Source organism: Lutjanus erythropterus, chromosome 4 (assembly GCF_056507025.1).
Source record: "Lutjanus erythropterus isolate fLutEry1 chromosome 4, fLutEry1.hap2, whole genome shotgun sequence".
Lineage (NCBI taxonomy): Eukaryota > Metazoa > Chordata > Actinopteri > Lutjaniformes > Lutjanidae > Lutjanus > Lutjanus erythropterus.
This window is the reverse complement of record NC_139320.1, coordinates 42,719,191-42,744,622: the sequence shown is the minus strand read 5'-3', so window position 1 is coordinate 42,744,622 and position 25,432 is coordinate 42,719,191. Positions and strand designations below refer to the sequence as shown.

Here is a 25,432-nt window from a genome sequence, read left to right as displayed (position 1 = left end):
AGAAACCACACTAGAAAGGTGTTAGGCTTCTGGCATTTAATGTGCAGTGTGTACACTTATTTAAATGTAGCGAACAGTAAAGAAGAATATATATTTGGTGCAGTAGAACAAAAAACAGTGAGCAGTTCAAAAAATTTACATGCAAATAATAAAACCTTATCTCTCAATCCAGAAATTAAAAGCAAGCAAAAAGCAATGAAAACATTTTTTTTTTTTTTAAAGGAACAATATGTAACAATTACATGCAAAAATGAAGAGACTGTATATTTAATCAGTTGAAATCCTATTTAATATACAACCTATGATATATATACCTTGAAGTGAGTCATTTCCCCTCGCCCCAGACACGAGCACAGTCAAAATATGGACATATTATCCTGAACACTCTGGACTTTGAGTTAAAGTGACTGCCTGCCAATCTCCATTAACATATTGTTTAATTTAACCGTTATAAACATCTACTCATCCACAAGATTATGGATAATTTCTTACAACTCATAAACAAGACATTTACTCATTCTATGTTAATTTTAACTCTAATTTATGTTAAACTGGCAAACAAAAAGTTATTCTGGCCTGGAATAGAAATTTCAAAATGGGGACACCATGGCTGGAATGTTGTTGTCAGAGAATAGAATAAACAAGCCCACGTCACTGTAGAACGCTGTGATTACAGCTGAAGTGATTTTCAGTCTGCTCTGCCTGTGTGTGTGTGTGTGTGTGTGTGTGTGTGTGTGTGCGTGTGTGTGTGTGTGTGTGTGTGTCGTTCTGCAGCTCCCACAGACAGAGAGCAGAGAAAAGAGATGGAGAATGTGATGTAATTGTTTGTTGCTACCTCACAGGCTGCACGCTGTCATTGGCTCGGGGCTAAACACAACTGCAATGTACTGAACATCAAAACAATGAGAAAATAAAGAAAAACAGGCAGAGGGCAGGATTTCTGCTGATACAAGCACCAGCTCACATTCCTAGTGGCTCAAAAGTGATGATTGAGAAGGATTATTATTATATTACTTCTGTACATTTTTTTTTTAAATCCTGCATAGTGTGCCTTTAAACAAACTGACTTTATCTGTATTTGACCAAATACAATGAAACAAATCCAGTAGTCTGATTATAGACTGTGTTTCTCAGGTTATGAAGGAGACCGCTGCCAGTTGCTGGTTGACCACTGTGTCTCTCAGCCCTGCAAGAATGGAGCCACTTGTTTCAGCAGCCTGGCCGGGCCCAGGTGCTACTGTCCCGAAGGTAGGAAACCAATCACTGCATGCTGGCACTAATCTGTGTGTGTGTGTGTCTGCTGGTGTGTGTTTGCTATAAGTGAGTCAGAAGAAATGATCGCGAGTGCCAGAAATACACCCTTTGTGTGCCTAGAATAGAAGTGGCAGCATAGTAATATAATGACATTTTTTCAGTTATTTGTATTAAAATATGAAGCCAATTCCTATTCAACATTTTACAAGGACGTAAATAAAAACATACTCGTACAAGCATGAGTGCCTCATGGGCTGCACAAGAATCTCTGCTCAGAAAGTCTTCAACAGCGCAGTGTTTCTGCAGTCGTGAGTATTTTTCAGCTGTCTGAATCCAGTTATTATACACTCTGTGTCTGCTGCGTGTTTAACAGTATCTGTGCCACTGAGATGCTTAATTTAAACCTTCCTCCTCCAGTCTAATTAGTCTTCATAGCCTCAGCGACCTGCATCAGCCTCTCCGGGGAAATCTGACCGCAAAACTTCTGCCAAAGCAGCATTTCTCAGCGAGAGCACACTTGTTTGCTATTAACATACACCATGTACCGACAACAGTGTATACAGAGCGTGCAAGTGCACAAGCACACACACAAAGCAGTGAAAACATTACAATGGGCCTCGCCACATAAATAAAGAAACAGCAGATGAACGTAAAAACCTGGTGTTTGGGGAGACTGTTTGATTGTTCCAGGTACAGCTCCCAGCGGCCAGTTCATTCTTGATCTGGAGGAGGCCTCACTCACACTGCAACACCTGACTGTATTATTAATCTGCAGCTGCCAAAAAAACAAGGCCTCCAATGTGGAAAGGAATTCATAATCCACCGCTAGTGCATTTTATTTTCATGAAATGAGAGCAGCAGCGGCCAGAACCGTGCCAGCACCTCTTAATTAGTGCAAGGAGACTTTGTCGACAGAATGCTTCTGAAATTTTAATGGGCTTGTTAGATAATTCTGTGTCTGAGGGAACTTTGACTTTTGGATAAACAACCTTTCTGTGTACTTATTTACAGGTGGCAACAGGTTAAATCAATCTGTAACACTTCAGTGCATCAGTTTTTCTTTTTAATTAATTGTTGCGTAGCTTATTATCTAATAGAATATTTGAGTAAACATGTCAGACTTTGCAGTATCATAAACTATTCAACAACAGACCTGATTCACATGACATTTTGTCATAGTAGACGCACAGGTATAAATAATAAAATTAATTTCATTACAGCCATTTTGACATGAAATAGTAGGATAAATACCACTCAGGTCAAACAGAGTCAGGGTGCTGCCGTTGTGCTTACTGACTCACTGGAAAGGCTGCTACACTAAATGGAACAGACCATGATGGAGAAAAATGTCATATATTTACTGTAATAAATCATAAAATGGTTGTGATATGTCAGTAAGTTTTAATACCAGCATCTCTGAATGCTACAGGGACTATGTTCTTCTTTGAAATTTCCTTTGTAAAAAGGCATTTAAAACATATTTTATCCACATTTTGTAACCTAGGCTCACTCCGGCTTAATCCCACAGACTCTCCCTTTACTTTACCCAGCTGCTGAGATGCAAGACACAGGGACGTCTTTTACTTTTCCTGCAGTGTTTTCACGGAGAAACTGTACATTTACTGCCACTAGACAGTTTCACAACTAAACTTCAGTTCCTCTGCTCTGACACACACACACACACACACACACACACACACACACACACTACAGTGCTTATGCATTGTGTTGATGAAAAATAGATTATGAATATTCATATGTATCAAATTAAAACTGCACATTGCACACAACGTTTGCCTGCTCATTTGCTGCTGGACATTTTAAAATAAATGGACAAAACAAAGACGCTTCAGTGTGGTGTGAATGCTGTCATCAAGCAAGCGTGATGCCAACATGATGTCGGTGGTCTACAAGGGTTTAGTGTCTGAGTCTTAACAAATCATCATTAATCTGTTAGAAGGAGACGATTGTAACGTTTAAATGAAGAAATCTGTTGATAGAGTCTGACAGGCAGAAGGCAGGCAGTCACTGAACTCCACTCCACTTCTGGACTGTGTGCTTTCAAGGCTTTTTCAGTTTTCAGGATAACAAGCATAATTGACATTGACATTGACAGGACATTGACAACTGACTTGGACTAAGTTGGACAAAGATCTATGGTATGAACTCTTTTGGGCTGCTGTACTTTTCTTTTGAATGCTGTCATCTTTGTCCTTTGCTTAGTAGTATTGGTAAAACCTCGTTTCCCCTACTAGTTCATATCAATCTGGCTGCCGTGAAAAAGGTTCAATGCATTTAGCTGCTTCAGTTTCAGGGTCCTGCTCTTGTTCATGCTGTGCTGTTGGGTCTTACTGGGACACTTGAAAAAAGGGATCCAATGTCATAATATTATTAATAACATCTGTGCTTTCCTACTATGACAAATCAAAATAACAAAAGAAAGCGAACACATGAGAAAATAAAACACATTTTGCTCGGGGCTGCTCCATCTTTCAGACTTTTTCATATACAACCAGACCCAGCAACTGCAATATTTGGGGTAGCCCCTACGGAAGCCTCGCTGTCAGTAGCTCAGGCTGATGCACCGGCTTTTTCTCACCACTAGCATGAAGGCTAATACTGTTAGAGTGGAAATCTAATAAGCCACCATCCCATTCTTATTGGAGAGGAAGTGTTATGGCATATTTAAAGCTGAAAAAACTTAAATACTCCACTAGAGGCTCAATAAAGAGGTTTCTCTTTTACTTTGAACATTGTCTATCCTCATTCACATTGATATATAAATAAAAAAGATCAAATTAAATTATTAAATTAGGATTATAAATATAAAAATAATACCTCAGGATGAGCAGGGATATCTGCCGTAGCTGACCAGGAAAAGGAAGAGCTGCTCCACCCAAACAAACTCAAACTGGGAATCCATAGAAAAGGATGTCTGAGTACAGGACAAGCATCAATCAATCAAGTGAATCAGAATGCTGAACAACACACTCCTGCAGGAAACTCTGCATCAAGAAGAAGAAATATAATCATTTTCATAAATCTGCTCAGTCACACACTGACTGTTTACACGCACACTAATTTTCCACTATTATTCAGAAGATGATAATATTCTGAATTTGACACAGGCTGATGTAAATTAAGCCTAATTCTCAATGCTGCATCTTCTGATTAAGACGAGTGGGATACACTGGCGTTATTCAGCTTTCACTCTTTGTACCCAACATATTCAGAGTTTGCAAACAAGCCCACAAGCCAACAATCTGCAAACCTAAAGAAAAGCCCACATTTCCAGTCAGAGGGAGAAACACCTACTTTTAGAAATTATGGAAGACTTGGATATCGACAGGTTTTTGGATATGTGCAAATATCACAGTGCTTACCATTTTAACATAGTGGTTGAGCAAATGAGAGAGAAATATTAATTTTCATTAGCCAAGTAAACAGCGTAGTAGGAATAACTGTCCTCATGCATGAATCGTTTATATGCACAGATTTGATCTTGTGCGCTCTAACAATTTAAGAACTTTTGTGCCATTCATCAATATTTTTGGATTTCTTGTTTGTTCCTAGATAAGATCAAAATTTCCAAGTGCCCATGACCACATGTAAGCCAGTACGCACAAAAGCCAACTTGGTTTTGAGTAGTGAAATATTAGAATGAAGAAAAATAATTCACTTTATTATAATTTTAAATGTTTACACTTCAAGACAATTAGGTTACTGAGACAGATTCTTCAAAACCTGTGTGCTGATCAGGGACAAAATGATCCAATGCAGTTCATCTGCAAGTACACACTGCTATCAGTTTCCTGGCTTTCCAAAGAGTTTGGTGACAAGTCTGACATATTCCAGCGTGAACAGCTGTGGACACCACTGATGTGCTGTTCGCTGCCCAAACTTCTCCAGTTAACACTACAGTCTGCTCAGGAGACCAGATGAATCTAATGTACTCATGTGCACATCAAGGCACAGGTTCCACATCTGTTGCTCTTCCTTAAAAAATAAAAATCCAAATAATATGTGATGCACAGCAGTTTGCACACAGCACATACATTTGCTGCCCTTACATAGATTTATTAGGGTATGCTAATTGGAAACTTGCGTTGTGTCAAAGATCGAATGCGATTTGTCAACAGACTCAGGTGGATAAAAACAGAATGTATCATGAACCCCATGAAGGGTTTTTTTTTGATTTTTGTATTTTCCTCTTACTGCTTTGTTTAAGAGCAAATATAACAGCAGAGTAAGAAAACATTCATGCATGAGTCCGATGTCCAATGTCTTTTTCAGAAACTCAGAATACTTTGTGCAAGGTACAAGGTTACTGCTAAGCTCATGTTAGGGTTTATGATGCTGTTAAATGTCACCACAGGCTCATGTCTGTTCTCGGATGAAAATAAGAAAAAAAGTAGTGTTTGTGGTTAATGTTATAACAGGACTGCAGGGGGGAAATGTCAGTCACTTCAGTGTTCTTGTGAGTGACAAAAACAAGTTTTTATGTATGTGTCTAGCGCATCCAGATGAAGAGAGATGTGCACCCAAACTGGTGAATATATCAGAGGAGGATGATTTAAATGTCTGTTTGAATATGCAGCCTCCAGGCAAATAATCAAAAACAGAGGAAATGTTTTCATACAGAATGAATTTTTAACATGAGAAATGTAAGAAAGATCCTTTTACACTGAAAAGTAAAAGTAAAGTTTCATCTTGCATCAAAAAAGGATTTCATTAACACCCCGAGTCAAGAGATGCTTATGAATCCTTTGTGTAAAACCTTTCAATATGTAGAGCAGGGAACAAGGGGAAGAAGAAAGGAGAATAAAAAAGATCTGCTGTTGTCTGTTGTTCCTCCTCCTGCATTCATTTCCCTCAGGACCAAGTCCTTGTGTCTTTGTTTGAAGCAGGAGTCACGAGTTCCTTTTAGTCCCTTTGTTCACTTTTTCTCAGCGACAGAAAAAAAGTAGAATGCTTTACAGCGAAGTAAAAAATAATTAGGACTTAATTTGTACAGTAGTGACCTCAATAGGTAAAGAAATGTAAGCACACTAAAATGACCAAATGAAGACAAACAGCAGGAAGATTAAAATTTTTAAGATCTGACTTCCCACCACAAACCACCTCCCAGTTTTCTTGCAGTGTTCCCGCACTGACACGAGAGATAAATAAAAACGATGGGTGGCACGACAACTGTAGCAGCTGTCATCGGAGATGTATCAGCTCTGTGATCACCAGGCCAACTATGAGAGCAAAAGCTGCGTTTTTATTTGCTCCATCATGAGGGAGGCAGGGGTGTTTAAATAGATTCAGCCTGCAGGAGAAGAAGGTGATGTTTTCATGCCTGTTTGTCTCCCTGTCGGCAGCAACTTGTCACAAAAACCAAACAGATTTACAGAGAGAACTTGATCCGACTTACATCTTAATGGACTAGTAAGCGGTGTCTGGAATATTTGTCCATATGTTGGTATTTGTTTTAAACCAGCAGTGTCAAACTCATTTTAGTTTGTGGGCCACATACAGCTCAGTATGATCTCAAGTGGGCCGGACCAGGAAAACCATTACATAAAAACCTGTAAATTCCTCTTTGATTTAGTGTAAAGAAGTACAAGCACCTTCACAAAATATTCAACCATCCAGCCTGAGATTGCTCAAGAAAAATAAGTGCAATAAGAATATATCTTAGTTTTTTCCATTTTGTCAGTCTGTGGTCATTACATGTGAGGAAATAGGAACTGGTCCGTTTTTCTTGGAAAAAAAACCTTTTGTCTCCTGCATGAAGAGTAGCCCGCAATGGACATTATTTTGTCACTTTGCTTTTACCTAAGCTTGTGGGATCTACAGAAGCATATCCAGAGGCTTCTGCTCTTATTATCGGTGCTGTCCAGGAGGACTAATCAGGGATAGTGGTGCATTTTAGATTTAAAAAATGGAATTAATGACATCTCTGCACGATTTGCAAGTTATTCAGTGGGCCAGATTTAACCTTCTGGGGGGCTGGTTCCAGGCCCACCGGCCGTTTGTTGGGCACCCCTGTTTTAAACCACAATTATGACAGACTGAAGGACATTAATACTTGTTCTTACATTCATACCAGGTGGTCAACATCCAACAAAATCTACATCTTGACACAAACGAAGTCATTGAAATGAAAGGTGACATCATTCCTTACAGACACCAGATTTCTGTTTCTCCTGTATGAAAGCTCATTAAATAAACAGTCCTCTTTGTGGTAAAACATAAATATCATCATAATGACCTGGGGTTGTCTTGTCCAGGATATATAATTACTTCAAGGAGTGCAGGAGTGAAACACATAAAAGTCCATATTGATTTTACAAATGCTAAATTCTTATGTGCTATTTAAAGGAGGTGATCTCCTTTAAGTCTCTTCTTAAAACATACTTTTATTGGAGAGCCTTTCCTGATTTTATCAGTTTGAACTGTTCTGCGCTGTTTTTATTTCTTAAAATGTTTTTACTTTCCTATTTTATTTTATCTATTTTACCCGTTATCTGACTTTCTAACCTTTAAAACATGATAGGTTTGCGAGACATAAGGTAAGGATCAGTTTGTGAGCATACTGTTGCTAACTAACTAATGAATCTTAACTTGTGCTGCTAAAACGTGAAGATTGATTAATGGTTAGATGTCATGATATTATTGGTTGAATTTGGGTAGTTAGGGTTAAGACCCTTTTTCGGTGAAAGCAGCCCCTCTAATTTAATGGTGGAAAACGAGGTCTTTGCCATTTTAATAGCATAGAATAAGAATACTGCATTTCTTTTAAGCTATTAGGAGCCTGGTTCCTGTGGGAGGTCAGACAAATTATAATGTTGTGTTATTGCCAATAGATGATTGGCGTTGTTATATAGAAAGAATTAAAGAAACAGGTTGATGAGAGTCATTTCCGTCTGCCTCAAAGAGGATGAATTTGACATGCAGCTAACTTATTGACTTATTGATTGATTTAGTCAGTCGGTCAGTGTAACTCTTTTCTGATTCACTTTGATCTACAGGCACAGTCAGCACACACGTCATTTACTCGGTAACATCATTAACTCGACTGTGATGAAGTGTTTGCCACAGACGTACACGTATTGACTGACCAGGTCCCAGTTTATCACTTTCATCCTCTCTGCTGATGGCCTGAAGCCACAGATCTCTTCTTTCACTGTCCTTCTCTCTCAGGGGAGTTAAAGAAAATCATTAACCGTTTTTTTTTTTTATTGTTGTTTGATGTGCAAAATGTGACACAGCAACTTTTGTGCCACTAGTTTTGCTATTACAGTGGTTGTTTTCACCTAAAGTAGGACATGGTCGCCAGACAGGGACATGATGTCTGCTCTTAAAGAAACAGATTTTTTTTTGCTGTGTGTCTGTTTTTTAGGGCGCATATATTGTTAAACAGTTGCAAAATACAACCTGGGAAGTGATCTAAAAGAGCTAAAAAGGTATTTTACATTTCATCTCAACCTCAAAGTGTTGAAGTTGAGATGAAATATTTCTACGGGATGTTATCTTGATCAGATCTTATAGAGCGCTACAGGGATGACGTATTTTTATAGACCTTGAAATCAGCATTGCTCCCTCCACAAATAGCCAGTAGGATTTTTCCAGTCGGCTTTGGATTAGTGCAAGAAAAAAAAAAAAACCCTCTGTGGAGAACACAAGTCGCAGAAGTAAAAAGCTAGCCACTTGTTAGCAACCGACACATAAAAACTTCAAAATTCACAATTTTTACTGATATGCTTAATGAAATGAAGTATAACTAAATAATGAAAAGCCCAATTAAAAACCCTTGACTCTGAGACGGTGGGACTTAAAGTGCTAATATGCTAACTCATTTCATTGCCGCACATGTTAAATTTACGTGAACATGTAAATTTAAATGATCCAAACGGTGTCTGTGGGTCTTTACTCTCTGTCTGCCGTCCAGTTTTTACTCTCAGCTCGAGGTAAAGCGATGAAGAAGTCAAATCTGCGTGAATGCCATTAATAATATGAATTTCATGGATGAGCTCGAGTAAATTTTGCAGTCTAACTCCTCAGACACTGCCACACTCATATTAACTTTCTTTCACTCAGTCACACACACACACACACTGACAGAAGAGAGAGTGTGAGTACTGTGACTGCCTCCAGTCAGAATTAGCAGGGCGGGAGAGCTAAATTTAATCTGTTAACTGCTTTTAATGTTGGCAGGTTGGAATGCCAGCAGCAGGAATGAACAGACTCCTCTATGTCTGCCAAGTTGTCACAATGTGTGTGTGTATGTGTGTGTGTGTGTGTGTTAGATAAAAAAAAATGTATAGACAAACAGAAAATAGAGACGTGGAAGTCCTCTAAACAAATTTTGCACGGAGCAAAGAAGCTGAACATAGAGGAAAGCAGTGGATTAAGCCGTGACGGAACAAAAACAAATCATAACATTAAATTTATGCAAAAGCTTGCGTATGAAGTGCGTGTGGGCTAGAATCTGCATGCTTGCAAACATATAACAGAAGAAGGGAGAAGGGAGAGGAGATGAGGGGAGCTTGGAAAGAGTGAAAAAGGAAAGGATGAGGCAGATCGAGACAGTGGACAGAGAGGAGAAGAGAGCTTTAGGTGAGATTTTCTCCTGACTGCTGCAGATTACGCCTGTCTCTGTGCTGCTGAATGATAAATGTCCTCCTCACTCGCTTGAATAAAGTCTTGCAGATCAATGGATGCTTGAGAGAGATCTCTTCATTAGCTCAATGGAGTGTGCACTCCGGTGCAGTCGGCGCAGGGATTTACTACGGTGTTACTGTAAATCAGAGGACACACACATACACACACACACACACACACACACACACACAAATACACACACTCACAGCGAAGTATGTGCACGTAGTCTCTGCTCCGCTCTGCAGTACAATGGCAGTTCTCATGGGAAGTGAAGGCAAAGGAGGAGGAGGAGGAGGAGGAGGAGGAGGAGGAGGTGGGGTGGAGAAAAAGAGGGAGGAAGTTATTTTTAGATGAGGAGGATAGGTGAAAGTAGCAGAGGCTCACAAGCTAATGAGAGGAGGTGAAGAAGAAGAGGAAGAAACTGGTAGCTTCAACACACACACACAAGAGAAACTGGAGTGCATGGGTCTGTGAAAAGCCAACACACACACACACACACACGAACGCAGACACAGAAAGCGTGACAGAATCACAACCACGCTCCTTCACAGATACTGCTGTAACACAATAGTTAGACATTCCTGACACCAGCAAGAATTCATTCTCCGCTAAGCTGCTTTTGTCTCTAACAGGGAGGAGGAAGGGATAAAAGAAAGCGCGTTCAGATTGCTCCAGGTGGTGAGTTTGGGTGGTAGATGAGGGCAGAACCAAACCACTTGCTGTATCATACTCGGTATGTTATTGTTAATCAATACTAAGCAGTTGTGAGGCTTAAAGTAATAGATCAACATTTTGGAAAAGATCTGCATTTTTCATGAGTAGGATGACAAGATCCATACTACTCTCGTGACTGTCTGTTGAAATATGAGTTTACAAACAGCAGATTGTTAGTTTAGCTTAGCATAAAGCCTAGAAGCAGGGGGAAACGTGTGTTTCGTGTCTTAAACAAATGAGAGCAAATGTGGTATTTAATGAACTTAAAGGGATAGTTAGGATTATTTGAAGTAGGGCTGTATGAAATACGTATCTATATACAGTTTATTACCTACAGTAGATGGCGGTTGAAATGCCCCAGTTTGGAGAAGCAGCAGGAGTACTGGTGCAGGAAGCTAAACAATGTAACGCTGTGGACAGAGTCAGCGGCAAAACACATCTTGGCCACTTGAAAAATAAGTGTACGCTATATTTAGAATATTTTCACTGCTTTACCCTTGCCATCAGACAGCCTTTTCCAATAGGAAAACACCATTATATCAGCCAAACATCGGTCTGTCCAAACCAGCCAGACTCCATGATCAAAAACAGTTAGTTTACCTCGCAAAACACTGGAGTTGCTCATCCTCCGCTGCTGTGATTGTGTTAGTTTATTTTTGTTATTGTGTGACTCAGAAGGTTAGTTTGGATTCACTGAAGTCACACAATAACACAAACATACTGATAGATCGAGGCAGTGGTAGTAAAATTACTGTTTTTGCCAAAGGGGTCTGGTTGAGTAAGAGAAAGCAATGTTTGGCTTATATAACGACCATCACGCACCGGAAAAAACAAGGTAAAGCAAACTGTCCCCTTAAGTCGTGCTGATAGGTGTATTTTTACACTTTCATTGGCTACCTGTGTCCCCTAAGCTAGTTGCCTCCAGGCTCTCGGTTCATACTAAACTTGACACTCTCATCCAACTCTTGGTAAGATTGCCCAAAATGTCAAATTATTCCTTTAAGGCCTCGATAAATCATAATCTTAAACTGTGCCCTAAGACTAGAATTTTTGTCACATTCCACTGACATGCAGAACTTATAAAGCTGTTCATTGCATAAGAAAGGTCATTTGGTTTAAAGTCTCAAATATTCCCAGATGGTTTTGCACAAACTTGTTTAAAGCACTTCCAATTAGGCTGCATATATTACATAACATGTTATTTTGCTTTTCCGGAGAAAATTGGTTCGTTGCTTCAAGAAAAACATCTTCTGTCATCCTGCGGTCGCCTCCTACACCTCTAATGACCTGTGGTGTACAACTTTGATTCTAATGAACTGTTGTTGTGCACTAGTTGTGCAAGCAGGTGTTTTTGTGTTAAAAGTTTGTAGACATGTCATTATAGTTTGTGTTGCTGTGTCATATGACTTAGTTAAGGTACCCACGCTGACTGAAGTATGTGTGATTGTGTTGCAAGACTGCAAATGGAACAATCACCTGATTCTTGCTGCCCTCAGATGGTTGCATAGATTATTACTCTAAAAAGAAAGGCTCTCCAACACACTTTATTTAAAGACTTTAAAATCCTATATTTGTGTGTTTACATGCTCATGTAAAGCATTTCTTAAATAAAGTAAAACTCATCACACATCATCACATCTCTGGAGGTCTTTCTGTCCGCCTCTGACAACTAAACCCACAAACATTTCTATGTGAGCTTATTTGCATTAAGAGGTAGTCTTAGTGGGCAGAAGAGTGGGTGCAATTTCATGCCAAAATGGATGTCACATATCGCACTGCGCCACCTGATTTGCATAAACACAACCCCTGCTGCGCTGCTCTGCCCACCTTGTTGTAAGTGGGTTTGTTTGAAGCCTGGAAATGACCAAACTTGAGACCAAATTGACTTTTGCCTGCAGAATTGGCAATCTGCTTGCACTTGCACCTCAGCTTTCTGCTCTAAGCCTTGTTTAATGTTTTCTAGTAGATAAGGACACTTGTACATAATGAGATTTTGAGAAATAAGTATAACTAATATTAAATGTGAGCAGCTTATGTTTTGTTACAGCCATATAAGGCGCACTGGTCTTGAGGGTACAGAAATACATTTGTGTTGGTTTCCCGTGATTTTCTTCTCTTCTCCTCTCTGTCCCGTCATTTCCCAGGCTACCAGGGTGCTACATGCGAGCAGAAGGTGGACCCGTGTGCCTCCAGCCCTTGTCACAATAACGGGACGTGCTACGCCCAGGGCCCCGGCCCCCTGGGGTTTGGCTGCAGCTGCACAGCGGGCTTCACCGGCCCTACATGTGCCCAGCTGGTGGACTTCTGTGCCCTAAACCCCTGCGCCCACGGGGTCTGCCGCAGCGTGGGCAACAGCTACAGGTGTCTGTGTGTCCCAGGTGAGCGACAGCGTCAGCCGAATCAATGACTGAGGCTTGTAGTGAAGACTGAGGGTCCTACCAACCGCTGATGTCATGGTGCTACGGACATCAAGAGCCAAATTTAGCCAAAGTCAGTTAGAGGTGGGAGAGCTCACCTTGTTTTTAGTTTTTTGTTGGACAGTGTTTACATACATGATTCCTTTAAATTCTCTGTTAACAGCAACTTTTTGCTGATTTTTTAAAAATAAGATATATGTCACAAGCTATATGTGCCATGGGATCAGACAGAAACTGAACTTATTTTCAAGATACAGTTAGTGTTTCTTGGCAAGTTTGTCTCTTTGTCAGATTCACTTCAGATTATGAGACAATAGCCCTGATCCTACCTGCCTACCACAGCAGCTACCTCTACTTCTCTGCATCACTTATGGTTGCATCTTTCTCTGTGGTAATTTTGCAGGTTAAATTTGACCTGTTAGGGTTAGAAAACTGAACTGTAGTGAAGTAATTTGTTCATCTTAGGGACTAGAGGCTGTTGAAATCTTTCCCAAATCCTCCTACCGCAGTTGATCACCCCAGTGTTGTAGTCAAGACCAAGTGCTGTCACATCTCTAGCTCTCCACCCAAGTCAGGGAGTCGTACCACGGCATGTAGCATTTATGTTGTGTAGCAAATCAACCCTCTTTCTCTCTATGGTTCAGGTAGCCAAATTTTATTACAGAAGATTTGGCTGACCTTTCCTCCCAAGGAGCCACGGCTTCTTCCTCTGTCTCCTACATTTACTTGGTTGAGTGTGTGTGTGTGTGTCTGTGTGTGTGAAGGGTGGTGGGTATAGGGGTGACAGTAACAAGCTAGGAACAGTAACAAACATTTTGAATTAGAAATGAGTCAACTTATTGGTTGCATTTAAGAAGAATTATTACACCCAGTCACAGTAATGATAAACGAATAAATCAGACAACACACAGGCGGTTTAGTGATGTCTCCACAGTTGTGTCTTAAACTGGTCTTTAAAAAAAGTCCAGACTTCTTTATCTGAGACGGAGACAAGACACAATAAAAATGTGGTCAGTATCAAGACAAGACCTTCAAAAAGTGAGACCAATCAACTCAAGACCAATCTTGAGTGCTACAATACTAAGCCATATAATCCATGTGTATAGCATACTATACATTGTATTATTATGGAAAACCATCACAGAAAACCTGTGGTACAGTTTGTTTTTTTTCAAGCAGAGTTTTTCTGCTAAATTGAAATAGATGTAGCCTAAATCATCAAACAGTCACATCAAACAGAAGCTCTTGCTTTGAGGTCTTTGCCCAATACATCCACTCAGAAATCCATCCATGGCTATAAGAAACCCTCTGAATCTTGTTCTCAGTCTATCAACTCGCTAAATCTGCCTTTCCAGCCAGCACATAAAGCTGAGTGATAAGTCCAAAGACAGCGACTTTTAGCGTTGGCTCAAACTCAGAGAGTAGCAGTATATACCTGAACCTGTCTGGCTGGATGATGAGTTATTTTTAGACGGTACCACCACGGCGCAGGCACCGACGCCTCTGTGATGAACTCAATTGAGTGGAATGATGACTTATCATTATCCATTGTCTTGCAATTACCTTGCTGCGTTGGTGAGACAGATGACTTTCCCAGTGGCCCATAAACATAATTTGACACTTTGCCCCTTCTGCTAAGTGTTTATACCATCTGTCAGTCCAACGTATCAACCAATCACCATCTTGATCTCTTATTTGATGCCCTCATTCATTCCCCTACATCAGCAGCCTCGACAGTTGCTTCATTTGCATCATGGCTTTAGCCAGAAAAAATACTCAGAATTTAAATAATTGTTGGTTGCATATGTTATCGACATCTCTTTATGGTTTTGTCTCTGCAGGACAGCTTTTCTTTCACTGATTGATTTTTGAATTGGAAAAGGCCTAATGTATTTCTACTGAGCTTTGAGAGTTTGTTGCTCCTGTATGTTGCAGACAAAACTGTTTCCTAACTTTTTCAATGACGGGTTGCACCAACAAGGATTAATTCTTAATTGAGATTAACTGTTGGTTTAACTGTTAATTTATGTATCTTAAACTTACTTTAAACTGAGATTAAATTGAATTCTGTTGCATTAAATTTAAACTGTCTGCCTTTTCAAGATGGATTGAGAAAAATAATAATCTACAGAGCCATCATCAGTAGGCTAACTAGCCTAACCAACTTCTTAGCTAACTAGCAAACAGTGTAACATTTAGTTAACTTTTCAGTTAGCTAGCAAAAATAGAATGTTTGAAAAATAGCCATCTAACAATATAAGGATCATTTCTTTTACTTTTTAGCTAGCTAGCAAACAATGTAATTTTTTTAAATCTAGCTAGCAAACATATATCATTTTTTTTAGCTAGCTAGCAAACAAAGGAACCTTTTTTTAGCTAGCTAGCAAACACTGTAATGTTTTCATTACGTTTAAACTAGCTAAACCATGTAACATTGTGCTAGTTAACAAACAATGTAACATGTTGACTTTTTAGGCAGCTAGCAAGCAATGTAATGTTTTATTAAGGAATACAGGGCAGCGGTTTTCCCTTACTAACTACGTCCCAACAAGCGGTCAAATTTATTTATTTATTTGTTTATTTTAATTTGAGTAAGCAAGCATCTCCATACTAAATCAGCTCTATTTCATTTCAGTTTAAATCACTAAGCTTGGATTTACTAAACTGACATTAGTTTTTAATTGTGCAGCAGAGCTCTGCTTTACTTTCAATCTGGATTTACTAATTTTACATCAGGATTTGCTAAACTCTGATTAGAGCTAATCTTAGATTAAAGCAGTCTTTGTTGGTGCAATCCATAAGAGTTAGCTGTTGCTTGAGTTTGCTAATCCATCCATAAATCATGTTCTTCATGTTTATTCAAATGCTTTCACTCTCGCTGTGTCCCTGCATGCAGAGCAGGCGTCCATTGCTTTCCAATTATTCAGATTTCTTACATTTCCTTCTCCACAGCCTCGGTCTTTATTTATTTCTCTTTTGCATTTCTTTCATATTCATATTTCATTTTTTTTTTCTGCTTGTCCCTTTGTCCTTCCTCGTCTTGATCTTCCTGCCAGTTACCTCACTTCATTTTCCTCTTATCCTCTGTTGTCTGGTTGCTATGGTGAAGCAGTTGCCCTACAAGTGCGTGCATGTGTCTGTGTGTCTGTGTGTGTGTGCGCGTGCATGTGTGTCCCAATCCATTGTCTGTGTCTGTGACTGTGATGGTTGAGCAGATGCTGCCAGCCAATGAAATGTCTCCACTCAGACGGCCCTGGCTAATGGGATTGGTGAAATTGGTGATTTGCAATTAGCATACCAGACATTACAGCAAACACACACACACACACACACACAGCGTTTTGGACCAAAATTGACCTTTTCTCCAACTCATCAGAATGCCAGCTGGTGTCTGAGGTATGAGTGTGTGTTTGTGTGTGTATGAGTTTCTGTGGGTGTGTGTGCAGTAGGCTGTGCGCATGCCTGCTTGTGTGTGTGTGTGTGTGTGGGGGGGGGGGGGGTAAATGCCTGCTGGCCATCTGAAAGAAGGCTGCTGGGGTGCTGATATGTTGAAGGATCCCTCCTCCAGTTTCCTGTAATCCGGCTCATATGAGAGGTTGCCAGCCCACCAGCCAGCCCACAGAAAGCAGACAGAGTCTTGGAAAGGCACTTGACATTTCACTGGCATTTCACAGAGAGGACCCTAGAGCCTCTAACTGGGCTCCTCATTAATTCCCCCCTCTCTCCTCTTCCACAAACACACGTTAGCCATGGCCCAGGGAGGGTTTGTTCAAACTTTGTCAGCGCTGGGACCCAATTGAGAAATTTAGTCTGTCAAAGTGGGAGCGCAGCTAATGAAAACAGATTGCTACACCAGTCGCGGAAGGACTCAGGAGACATCAGTCCTCTGGTGATTTTGGGTCTCAATTGTAGGTGGTGGAACATTTCTGTGGAGTGCAGAGGCTCACTTGGGATTATGTTCAGGTATATATAAATGAAGTGTTGGATCAGTGCATATATAGACAAACATTACAAGAATTTGTCAGCCTGATTACTGCAGACTTAAAGCCCAACCCAAAATCAAAAATGCACATTTTCTTTGTTGCCTCTGACACTACATATCCCTCTTTACTTTTTTGGTGTGAGTTGCCGAGTTTTGAAGATATTGGTAATAGAGATGTCTGCCTTCTCTCCAATATAATGGAGCTAAATGGCACTTAGCTTGTGATGCTCAAAGTACCAAAAAAATTGCATTTTAAGAATTCAAAACTAGCGTCTCTTTCCAAAAATCATGACCTGGTTACTCAAGATAATTCACATACCTTGTTGTAAGTAGTTGCATGTAGGAACTACTTTCTATTATAAAGAAAGTAGTTCCAGTAGGTTCTATTGCAGATAAAAGTAGTTCCTACATGAAACTGCTCAAAACAAGGTCTGTGGATTATTTCAAGCAACCTGGTCATAATTTCTGTAAAGAGACATTGCTGTTCAAATGTATTTTTTGACACTTCGAGAACCACAGGACTAGTTCCATTTAGTTCCATTATATTGGAGAGGAGGCAGAAATCTCTACGGCTGATGTCTCCAAAACTAGCAAACGCACACCAAAACATTAAAAATGGATGAATAGCACCACAGGCCAGAGGAAAAATATGTATTTTTTTAACTTTATAGAACAGGTCTGTTGAAATGTGTCCCTAACTACCCTCTAATAAAGTAGAATAAAGTCTGACCAGGACCTCTTCCACTGTAGTCCATTTTCTCACATGGAGGCTCAGTTTTGTGATTGCTTTTTTTCACCAGCAATAAACATTACTCTACATAAATACCAGTCTTTTAAAAGAATCAGCTCTTTTATTATTAAACTCATATACCAGACCTTAAAATGATTTTAATATTTCATATCTCATACTCAGTATTTATTTTCCCCGTGTTTTTAAATGTTTTAACAGATACAGTCAGCTACGCCGTATTCTCTTCTATATTCCATACATTACATTTTGTGTTTTGCTTTTTAGCTTTCAGGCTTCTACACTACTGGAGGAATAATTGATTGTCTGGTACTCATGCACTGACCATGTTTTCAGATGTTGCAGGCTTGTTCTGCCTCAGTACACAGCTGCCATCCCATGGAAAACACAGTGCACTGCATGTCATTTGACCTCGTGGCCAATCCCAGAGAAACCCAGTGGCAGAATACAAGACTTAGACTATATATACACACTAATTGAGAAATTACTGTTTTTTTGTAATTGACTAATATTTGTAATTTACTGGTGTTGTTGTTGTATCAAAGCAGATCCAAAGATGTGTTATTGCACTGTTGCACAACAGTGGAAAAACGTGTGTATTCTTAAAATTCGGAAAGCAAAGTGTGACTGATGAAGATCTCTGAATCATCTACAGCAGATATGAGGAGGGCAGTTCATTCTGATGCTGTGGTTTCACTTGGAGGCTTCCAGGCGCGAAACTGTTAAATGTGAATTGTGAATAAGAGCAGAGGCTCTGATTAAACAAGTATGCGGTTTGTGATTAGCTCTGACCAGCTTTGAGAACAATCAGCGAGGATGTTTGGGGGGTAAATCCAGATCAGGTGACGGCTGAAGGGCTTATACAAGGAACTCCTGTTAGGTTCTAACCTCTTTCTCAAGCAGACTGATTACTGCAGTATTAATAATACTTGCCACTAATATGACACCTGCACACATTCCCTCTCTTTATAAATAAACAAGGCAAGACAGAAAAAGTTGGTTTAACTAATCTTAATTTTCATGATGATTAAAGTCCAGAATTGTGATTGTGGTCGCATTTTATTTTATAATACACTAATAAGATGCAACAAGCGTTAGACCCTTTATTAGAGCCACTTTATTAAAGGGTATTTCGATACACATTGCATAACATCGCATTACAATGGGGGAAAAAAGTGAAAGTGAAATCACGTATCTGCTATAGTCACCCAAAGACAGAATATTCCTCCATAATTTTGACCTTTATTTTTTGGCTTTTATTTAGGTCTGGTTCACATATTGTTTTTAAATTGGGAAGAAGCAGATATGTGATTTCACTTTAATTTACATTACAGTTCGGTTGTCTGTCTCCATTTACCTTCTAATAAAGTCTATAAAGGCTCCAGCAATGGAAAATGGGCCTAATGGTGAGGCATAATATACTTTTGTTTACATTACAGTTCTGTTGTAATGTGTCTAATTACCCTCTAATTATGTCTAATAAGGGTCTAATAAAGAATACAAGTATGGCTTGTTATGTCTTATTAATGTACTGTCTAATTAGGGTATAGTTGTGTCTAATGACTGTTTGTCTAATTTGATACAAAGTACGGGTTGTTACGTACTGTAAAATAAAGTGTGACCGTGGTTGTTTTACGGACGTGCAAGAACCATAGCATCCAAATGTAACACCACTTGCAGATGTAAGAATTTCACTGAAGCTCTAAGGAAGCCACTTTACAAAAATAATATTAACTCACTAAGAAATGGAGGACTGGATTTCTGTCATGACAAACCAATGTCTTTTTTTTTTTTTAATTATTTTATGAGAGGCCACTTTATATACTGAAGACAAGAAGAAGAGCCTACATCAGGGATTTTTATCGAATGGATAAAAGTTTGAGCCTGTACATACACCACAAAATGATTACAACATTTTCAATAGTCCAGTAACATAGAAATGGGTCTAAAAAATGTAGACCATAAATTTCAGAATTGAAGTTAACATCAGAATGTTCACAGTAAATACATTCATACAAACATTATTACAACAGTAATAAAAATAAGGAAAGCATTTTGAAAATCGTATTTGTTTTTGTAACTGCCCTTCGGTGCTCCGTCTACAAGCTTTGAATTTCTTGGGTCTGAGTGACCATCAGACTGACTTACACTAACTGCTGATCACAGCTGAAAAGGATGCACTTTCAGCAAAACCCTCTTCTAGGTAACTGAAGGTTTAAAATCATCTCAGTGCATCAGCAATGCAGCAGAACGACATGCTTACTTCCTTACGGAATCAAGGGCATTTATCATTATACAATACAGAGTTACAATGCACTTAACTACATTTAGAATGGAACAGGATAAAATATAAAACAAAATAAATATATATTATCATATATTAATGACTCTTAACAGTAATATATACTGCATATATATGTGTGTTTGTCCCATTCAGGCTACCATGGCTTGTACTGTGAAGAGGAGTACAATGAGTGTCTGTCTGCGCCCTGCCAGAACTACGCCACCTGCAGGGATCTGATCAATGCCTATGAGTGTGTCTGCACACCGCAGTTTGAAGGTATGTGTGTATGTATGTAACAGTGAGAGTGTGATTATTTTTAGATGCTGGTGAACGTCTGTAAATCAGCTTTAATTCTTCATAGACGTTATGTTTGTATGTGTGCAGGCAGACACTGTGAAATCTACAAGGATCCCTGTCTGAAGATGCGCTGCCAGAACGGAGGCCGTTGCGAGAGCGCAGGACTCAATGTTTCCTGTGCCTGTCCACCTGGATACCTGGGTGAGCTCTGGTACCACGATCAGCCTGAATGGCATTAGACCAACTTCCTATTAGCATGGCTAACATGACAAGGTTACAAAGCTGAATGCCAGGATAAGTTAAATGATGCTTTTAATAGGTGGACTTAAGAAAAAAAAGACTACATTAAAGGTACAGTAATCAGTTCTTGAGAAAAGTAGTTGTCATTTCAAGGTCAACAAATTTCAGACACTTTGGATTGATGGCTCAAAGAGTCTCATTCTCCGATCGTCAGGTACTTTGTTTTTGATGTTTTGGGGAAAAGACTTTATCAACCCATGATTTGGTCAAATCGACTGTGACAAGCTAGATTTTCTTCAGCCAGAGTCACAAAGTAGTTCACTTTCCTGGAAAACTGTTCTCTATCAATAGTACATTACCTCCCTGATGTTAGCTACCAGTTGGCTATAGCTGACTGACGAAGCTGCTTAAGTTTATGAACAACCTTAACAGTCTTTAAGTGCTGTAGCACTCATAAAACATCAAGCTACACAGAGAATATTTTCACATTTTAACTCCTAAAAGGTGTCTGAGAGTAACATTAGCATCATTAATTCAAGCTAAAGACTAAAAATAACTCAGTTTTCATTTTTAAAAAAGTTCACAACATATAGTTTTGCCTACTAAAGCACTACATCAGGAGAAAAAGGCCTATTTCAACTTCACTTACAAATGACATCACTGTTGTTAGAAAACCTCATGAATTCTCACCAATTTAGAGGAATCCACTCAGAAAGTATCTCAACACAGCAAAAAGTTTCCAAACTGACCATCCACAGCAGACGCCAACCCTCTTGGAGACATGAACAGTAGGCAGGGTCAGGGCACAAACCCAAATTTCAATCATCTATAAACCAAGTAACTTTATTCTCATTATATTTGGTCAAAAAACAAAACAAAAACACATCTAATTGTAAAAGAAACCTTTGAAATCCAGTAATGTATCTTCCTGACCTGTGATTGACCAAAGTCCCCTGTGACAGACTAGATTTTCTAAGGCCAGAAAACAGAAACAAGAGAAGGAGCAGGAGTCTAGTTTTCTCTCTGACCTCTTGAATTACATTATGCTAAAAGGTTATTGTAAAATTTTTCGCCCACTGACGCCTAAAACAAACTGCCTTCCCCAGCTGTAACGTTTAATGGAACAGACAGAATAAGATGAGAGTTGCGGTTTCTGCTTTTGGCTTTGTTCCTCACAACCTTACCCGTCCACACAGGGGAGAAGTGTGAGGTCGACATCAACGAGTGCGAGAGCAACCCTTGTCACCACGGAGGTACCTGCATCGACCAATCAAACGGCTTCACCTGTCACTGTCCGCCTGGGTGGGTGGGGCCCAGCTGTGAGATCCGTAAGTTGGCCTGTCAGAAAACTCCCATCCAGCTGTTGATCTAAAACCCGACATATGGAAAGCTACATGCCTCTTTGTGTGTGTGTGTGTATGTGTGTGTGTGTGTGTGTGTGTCAGACCTGCAGTGGAAGCCAGCACACACTGAGGACACCCTGACCAACATGCCCCGCCACTCCCTCTATATCATCATCGGAGCGCTGTGCGTGGCCTTCGTCCTCATGCTCATCATCCTCATCGTGGGCATCTGCCGCATCAGCCGCATTGAGTACCAAGGCTCGTCACGCCACGCCTACCAGGAGTTCTACAACTGCCGCAGCATCGACAGCGAGTTCAGCAACGCCATCGCCTCCATCCGCCATGCCAGGTCAGTGACAAGTCTTTAATGTACTGGCTGATTAACAACAAAGTCTTGCATTGACAGAGTGTCATGGAAGCGTTACGGAAGGTTAATTATGCAGACTTGCCCCTCAGACATCACACTTTAGTATTTTGTGTCACTAAACAGCTTTATGTGAGCATTAATGTGTTGGCACCCCTGCTGTATTTAATGATCTGATGTTTTACATTCAGAGAACAGCTGCTTGGGGATTAATTTAGCATTTTATTCAGGGGAACTTCAACAATTTTACAGATAGAGGTCAGTTAACTATCTGACAAAGCAATTTTAACTCGAGGTCCACTTACTTTCCTTTATCTGGAGCTTTTGGACCGTGTGATACGGTCGAAAGCTCCACGGTGCAGAGTATTACAGTTCATCCTGAACAAATGATGCAGCATTCAAGCAAGTAAGTCGATTGCTGCTTTCAAGGTCAAGAATAAACAGTCAAGCTCAAGTCAGATTACAAGTTATGGGAAGAACTACTCAGCCTCTAAAAACACTTCTGTTGCTCTGGAGGAGATTTCTTTTTTCATCACGTCTGAGAATAACTGATGACATCATCTGAAGGTATTTATTTTTTGGAGGCTGGAAAATTTTATAACAGACTGTGACAGTGATTTGCAAACTGTGTATTGAGTTGAACGGGGGAGTGCATTGCATTATGGGAAATGTAAGATCCAGCAGTTAAAGCTAGGATATCTCAGACTGCTTCATATATTTTGACCATTTTAGTTTTAGATCCATCAGGTGTAAGTCATGCGTGTGTGTGTGTGTGTGTGTGTGTGTGTGTGTGTGTGTGTGTGTGTGTGTGTGTGTGTGTGTGTGTGTTTAACAGGGCTGGTGCAATTGCCCACAACTAAAGTCACATACTATTGGACACATCAGCCCAAAAATTATTCTGCACATTAATGCTGTTGTGGTTGCGGTGATTCACATTTTTGAAAAAAACTATTTTAGTGACTGGTCTGTTTTATACCAACTGTTGACTCCTCACTCCTCTTAACCGTACAGTAGGGGCCACACGCAGTTGACAACTGCCAGGCTAAAAACAACACTTACCTAGTCTGTTGCAGGCCACATTTTGGCCTTTGTCGTGGCTCAAAAACTGACATCCATAGAAAAGTATCACTTCAGCTTAAACTGAAGCATCTGCAGATTAATTCCATATAACCCAATATGTTATGATCCTTCCAAAGTTAACCATGATGCAAAATGAATACAAATTGTTTTGTTAGCTTCACCATCATCTCCGCTATATGTTTAATAACTCTGCTATATAATTAATGACAAAATGTTCTAAATGAAAATCAATATTTAAATTGAGAGATTTGGACTAAAAATGTAAATGTAAACAGTGAGGTAAACCCAGGACGCTCAATTACAATACCAATACACTATTCTATACATCATAAAGAAAACTAATAGCATACTGCACAAAAACCCGTCTAAATAATAAAACTTGCACGACACTGCACTGCAAAAAAAAACTTCACTGGTTACATCTGGCAGTTGTGGTGGCATTGCAGTAGGTGCTTCACCATATGTTGCTTGGCGTAGATCTGCATTCCACTTGTTTTCTGTCTTTTGTGAGCCCCTTAACTTTATGGAAGTTCATCACTAATTCACTGAATACCCCTTTAACAAAAGTTCATGTTTACTCTTAATTTGTCATCATATAACTAACCCAGTTTGAACAAAGGATGAGCTCTGATGCAAAATTGTGCAATATTGATGCACTGTTTATGTTTTCTTATTAGATTTGGCAAGAAGTCCAGGCCTGCCATGTACGATGCCACTCCCATCGCCTATGAAGACTACAGTCCTGATGACAAGCCTTTGGTCACCCTCATCAAGACGAAGGATTTGTAAAACACAACCATCCCGGCACATCACAAGCTTCATACACATGTATACAGAAAGTCAGTATAAATCTTAAAGTATTTCTTAAGAAACAAAAATAACAGCAAAACAAAATTGAATGTAAAGTGAAAGAAAAAAAAACATACTCTGTAGTTTAAAAAGAACAAATCTGGAATTTGATACATCTATTTTCCTGTCAAAGTCCACGATAAGGCTTTATTGTAGCATAAGAGCATACTTTGCATTACTTAAGTTATTGATAACTGGCGACACTACCAGTAACCTCTGCTGTACAAGAGTGAGGACTTTAGTCTGCACCAGACTGTCTGTCTGTCTGTCTGTCTGTCTGTGGGGCCAGCAAACCCAGGAGCCTAAATTTCTAAGCGTAAACTCAACAAACAGCGCTGACAGCAGTCTTTACAAGTGTTGTAGTAATAGGTGCACTCCTCTTGGTGCACACACTGTATCTTTTTCTATATCTAAAAAATTCTGCAGTAGGTTGCCTTACTTTGTGCATGGTTAGATTTGATGTTCTTTCTGCATTATTTTAAACTCCTTTGTACTTGGTTGTTGGTTGTTATGTTTTGTTTTTTTTCATTGCAGTTGTACTTCTCTCTGTCAAGATTGTGCCAAATATTTCCTTTGGGGTAATTTGTGGTTAGTAGATCAAATACATACATGTATAAAATACTAGTCACAGTTTTTCTTTTTAAAAATACATATTGTCCTGTTCTTTACATGCAAGTTTCTCAATGGTGTATGAATAGTAAAGAAAGTGGGTTTACTGGAGTACTGTGACCCTACCATCCTACTGTATGTATTTCAGTGATATTTAGGATAATAGGTAGGTATATTTCTCACTGCACAGAAAAATAGTCGGTTTTACTCAGTGTACCTGTTTATGCCAGTGTACAAATTCACCTCTAGTATTGACAGTGTTGAATATTTTCTGGATGAGAGTATCTTTGCTGGAGTGGCCTGTTGCTGTCTTTAAGGGGGAGAAGAGGGAGGAAGAGGAGGAGGCGACTGAGAGGGATGATACCTACTCCAGAATATATGTGCTTAATCTGTGTCCTGCCAATTGGAAAACTCTGTGTGTGCAGCTGTGTTGTTCCTCTCAAGGTCAAGCAATGTTTTACCAATAGGCTCAGCTAATCCTCAGATTTTTTTTTTCTCTCATTTTGAACACAGCAACCACATGATTACCTATTATCTATGTTGAATGATGTAAACAATAAAGATTCAAGTGAACATACAGTACTCACCTACAGTCTCCTGTC

The 25,432-nt window shown here is 39.5% G+C and overlaps 1 protein-coding gene across 1 annotated transcript in view; it reads left to right on the top strand.

The window, feature by feature from the left end:
• The window catches only part of dner (delta/notch-like EGF repeat containing), an 89,478-nt gene extending 64,062 nt beyond the window's left edge, over positions 1-25,416 (top strand). Inside the window, exons 7-13 of the mRNA XM_084718057.1 lie at positions 1,135-1,248; positions 12,762-12,995; positions 20,202-20,324; positions 20,433-20,546; positions 21,782-21,913; positions 22,031-22,277; positions 24,050-25,416. Of these exons, the coding sequence (XP_084574183.1) occupies positions 1,135-1,248; positions 12,762-12,995; positions 20,202-20,324; positions 20,433-20,546; positions 21,782-21,913; positions 22,031-22,277; positions 24,050-24,161 (1,076 nt within the window). The 3' untranslated portion in view covers positions 24,162-25,416. The remainder of the gene's footprint in view (positions 1-1,134; positions 1,249-12,761; positions 12,996-20,201; positions 20,325-20,432; positions 20,547-21,781; positions 21,914-22,030; positions 22,278-24,049) is intronic.
• The last annotated feature ends 16 nt before the right edge of the window (positions 25,417-25,432 follow it).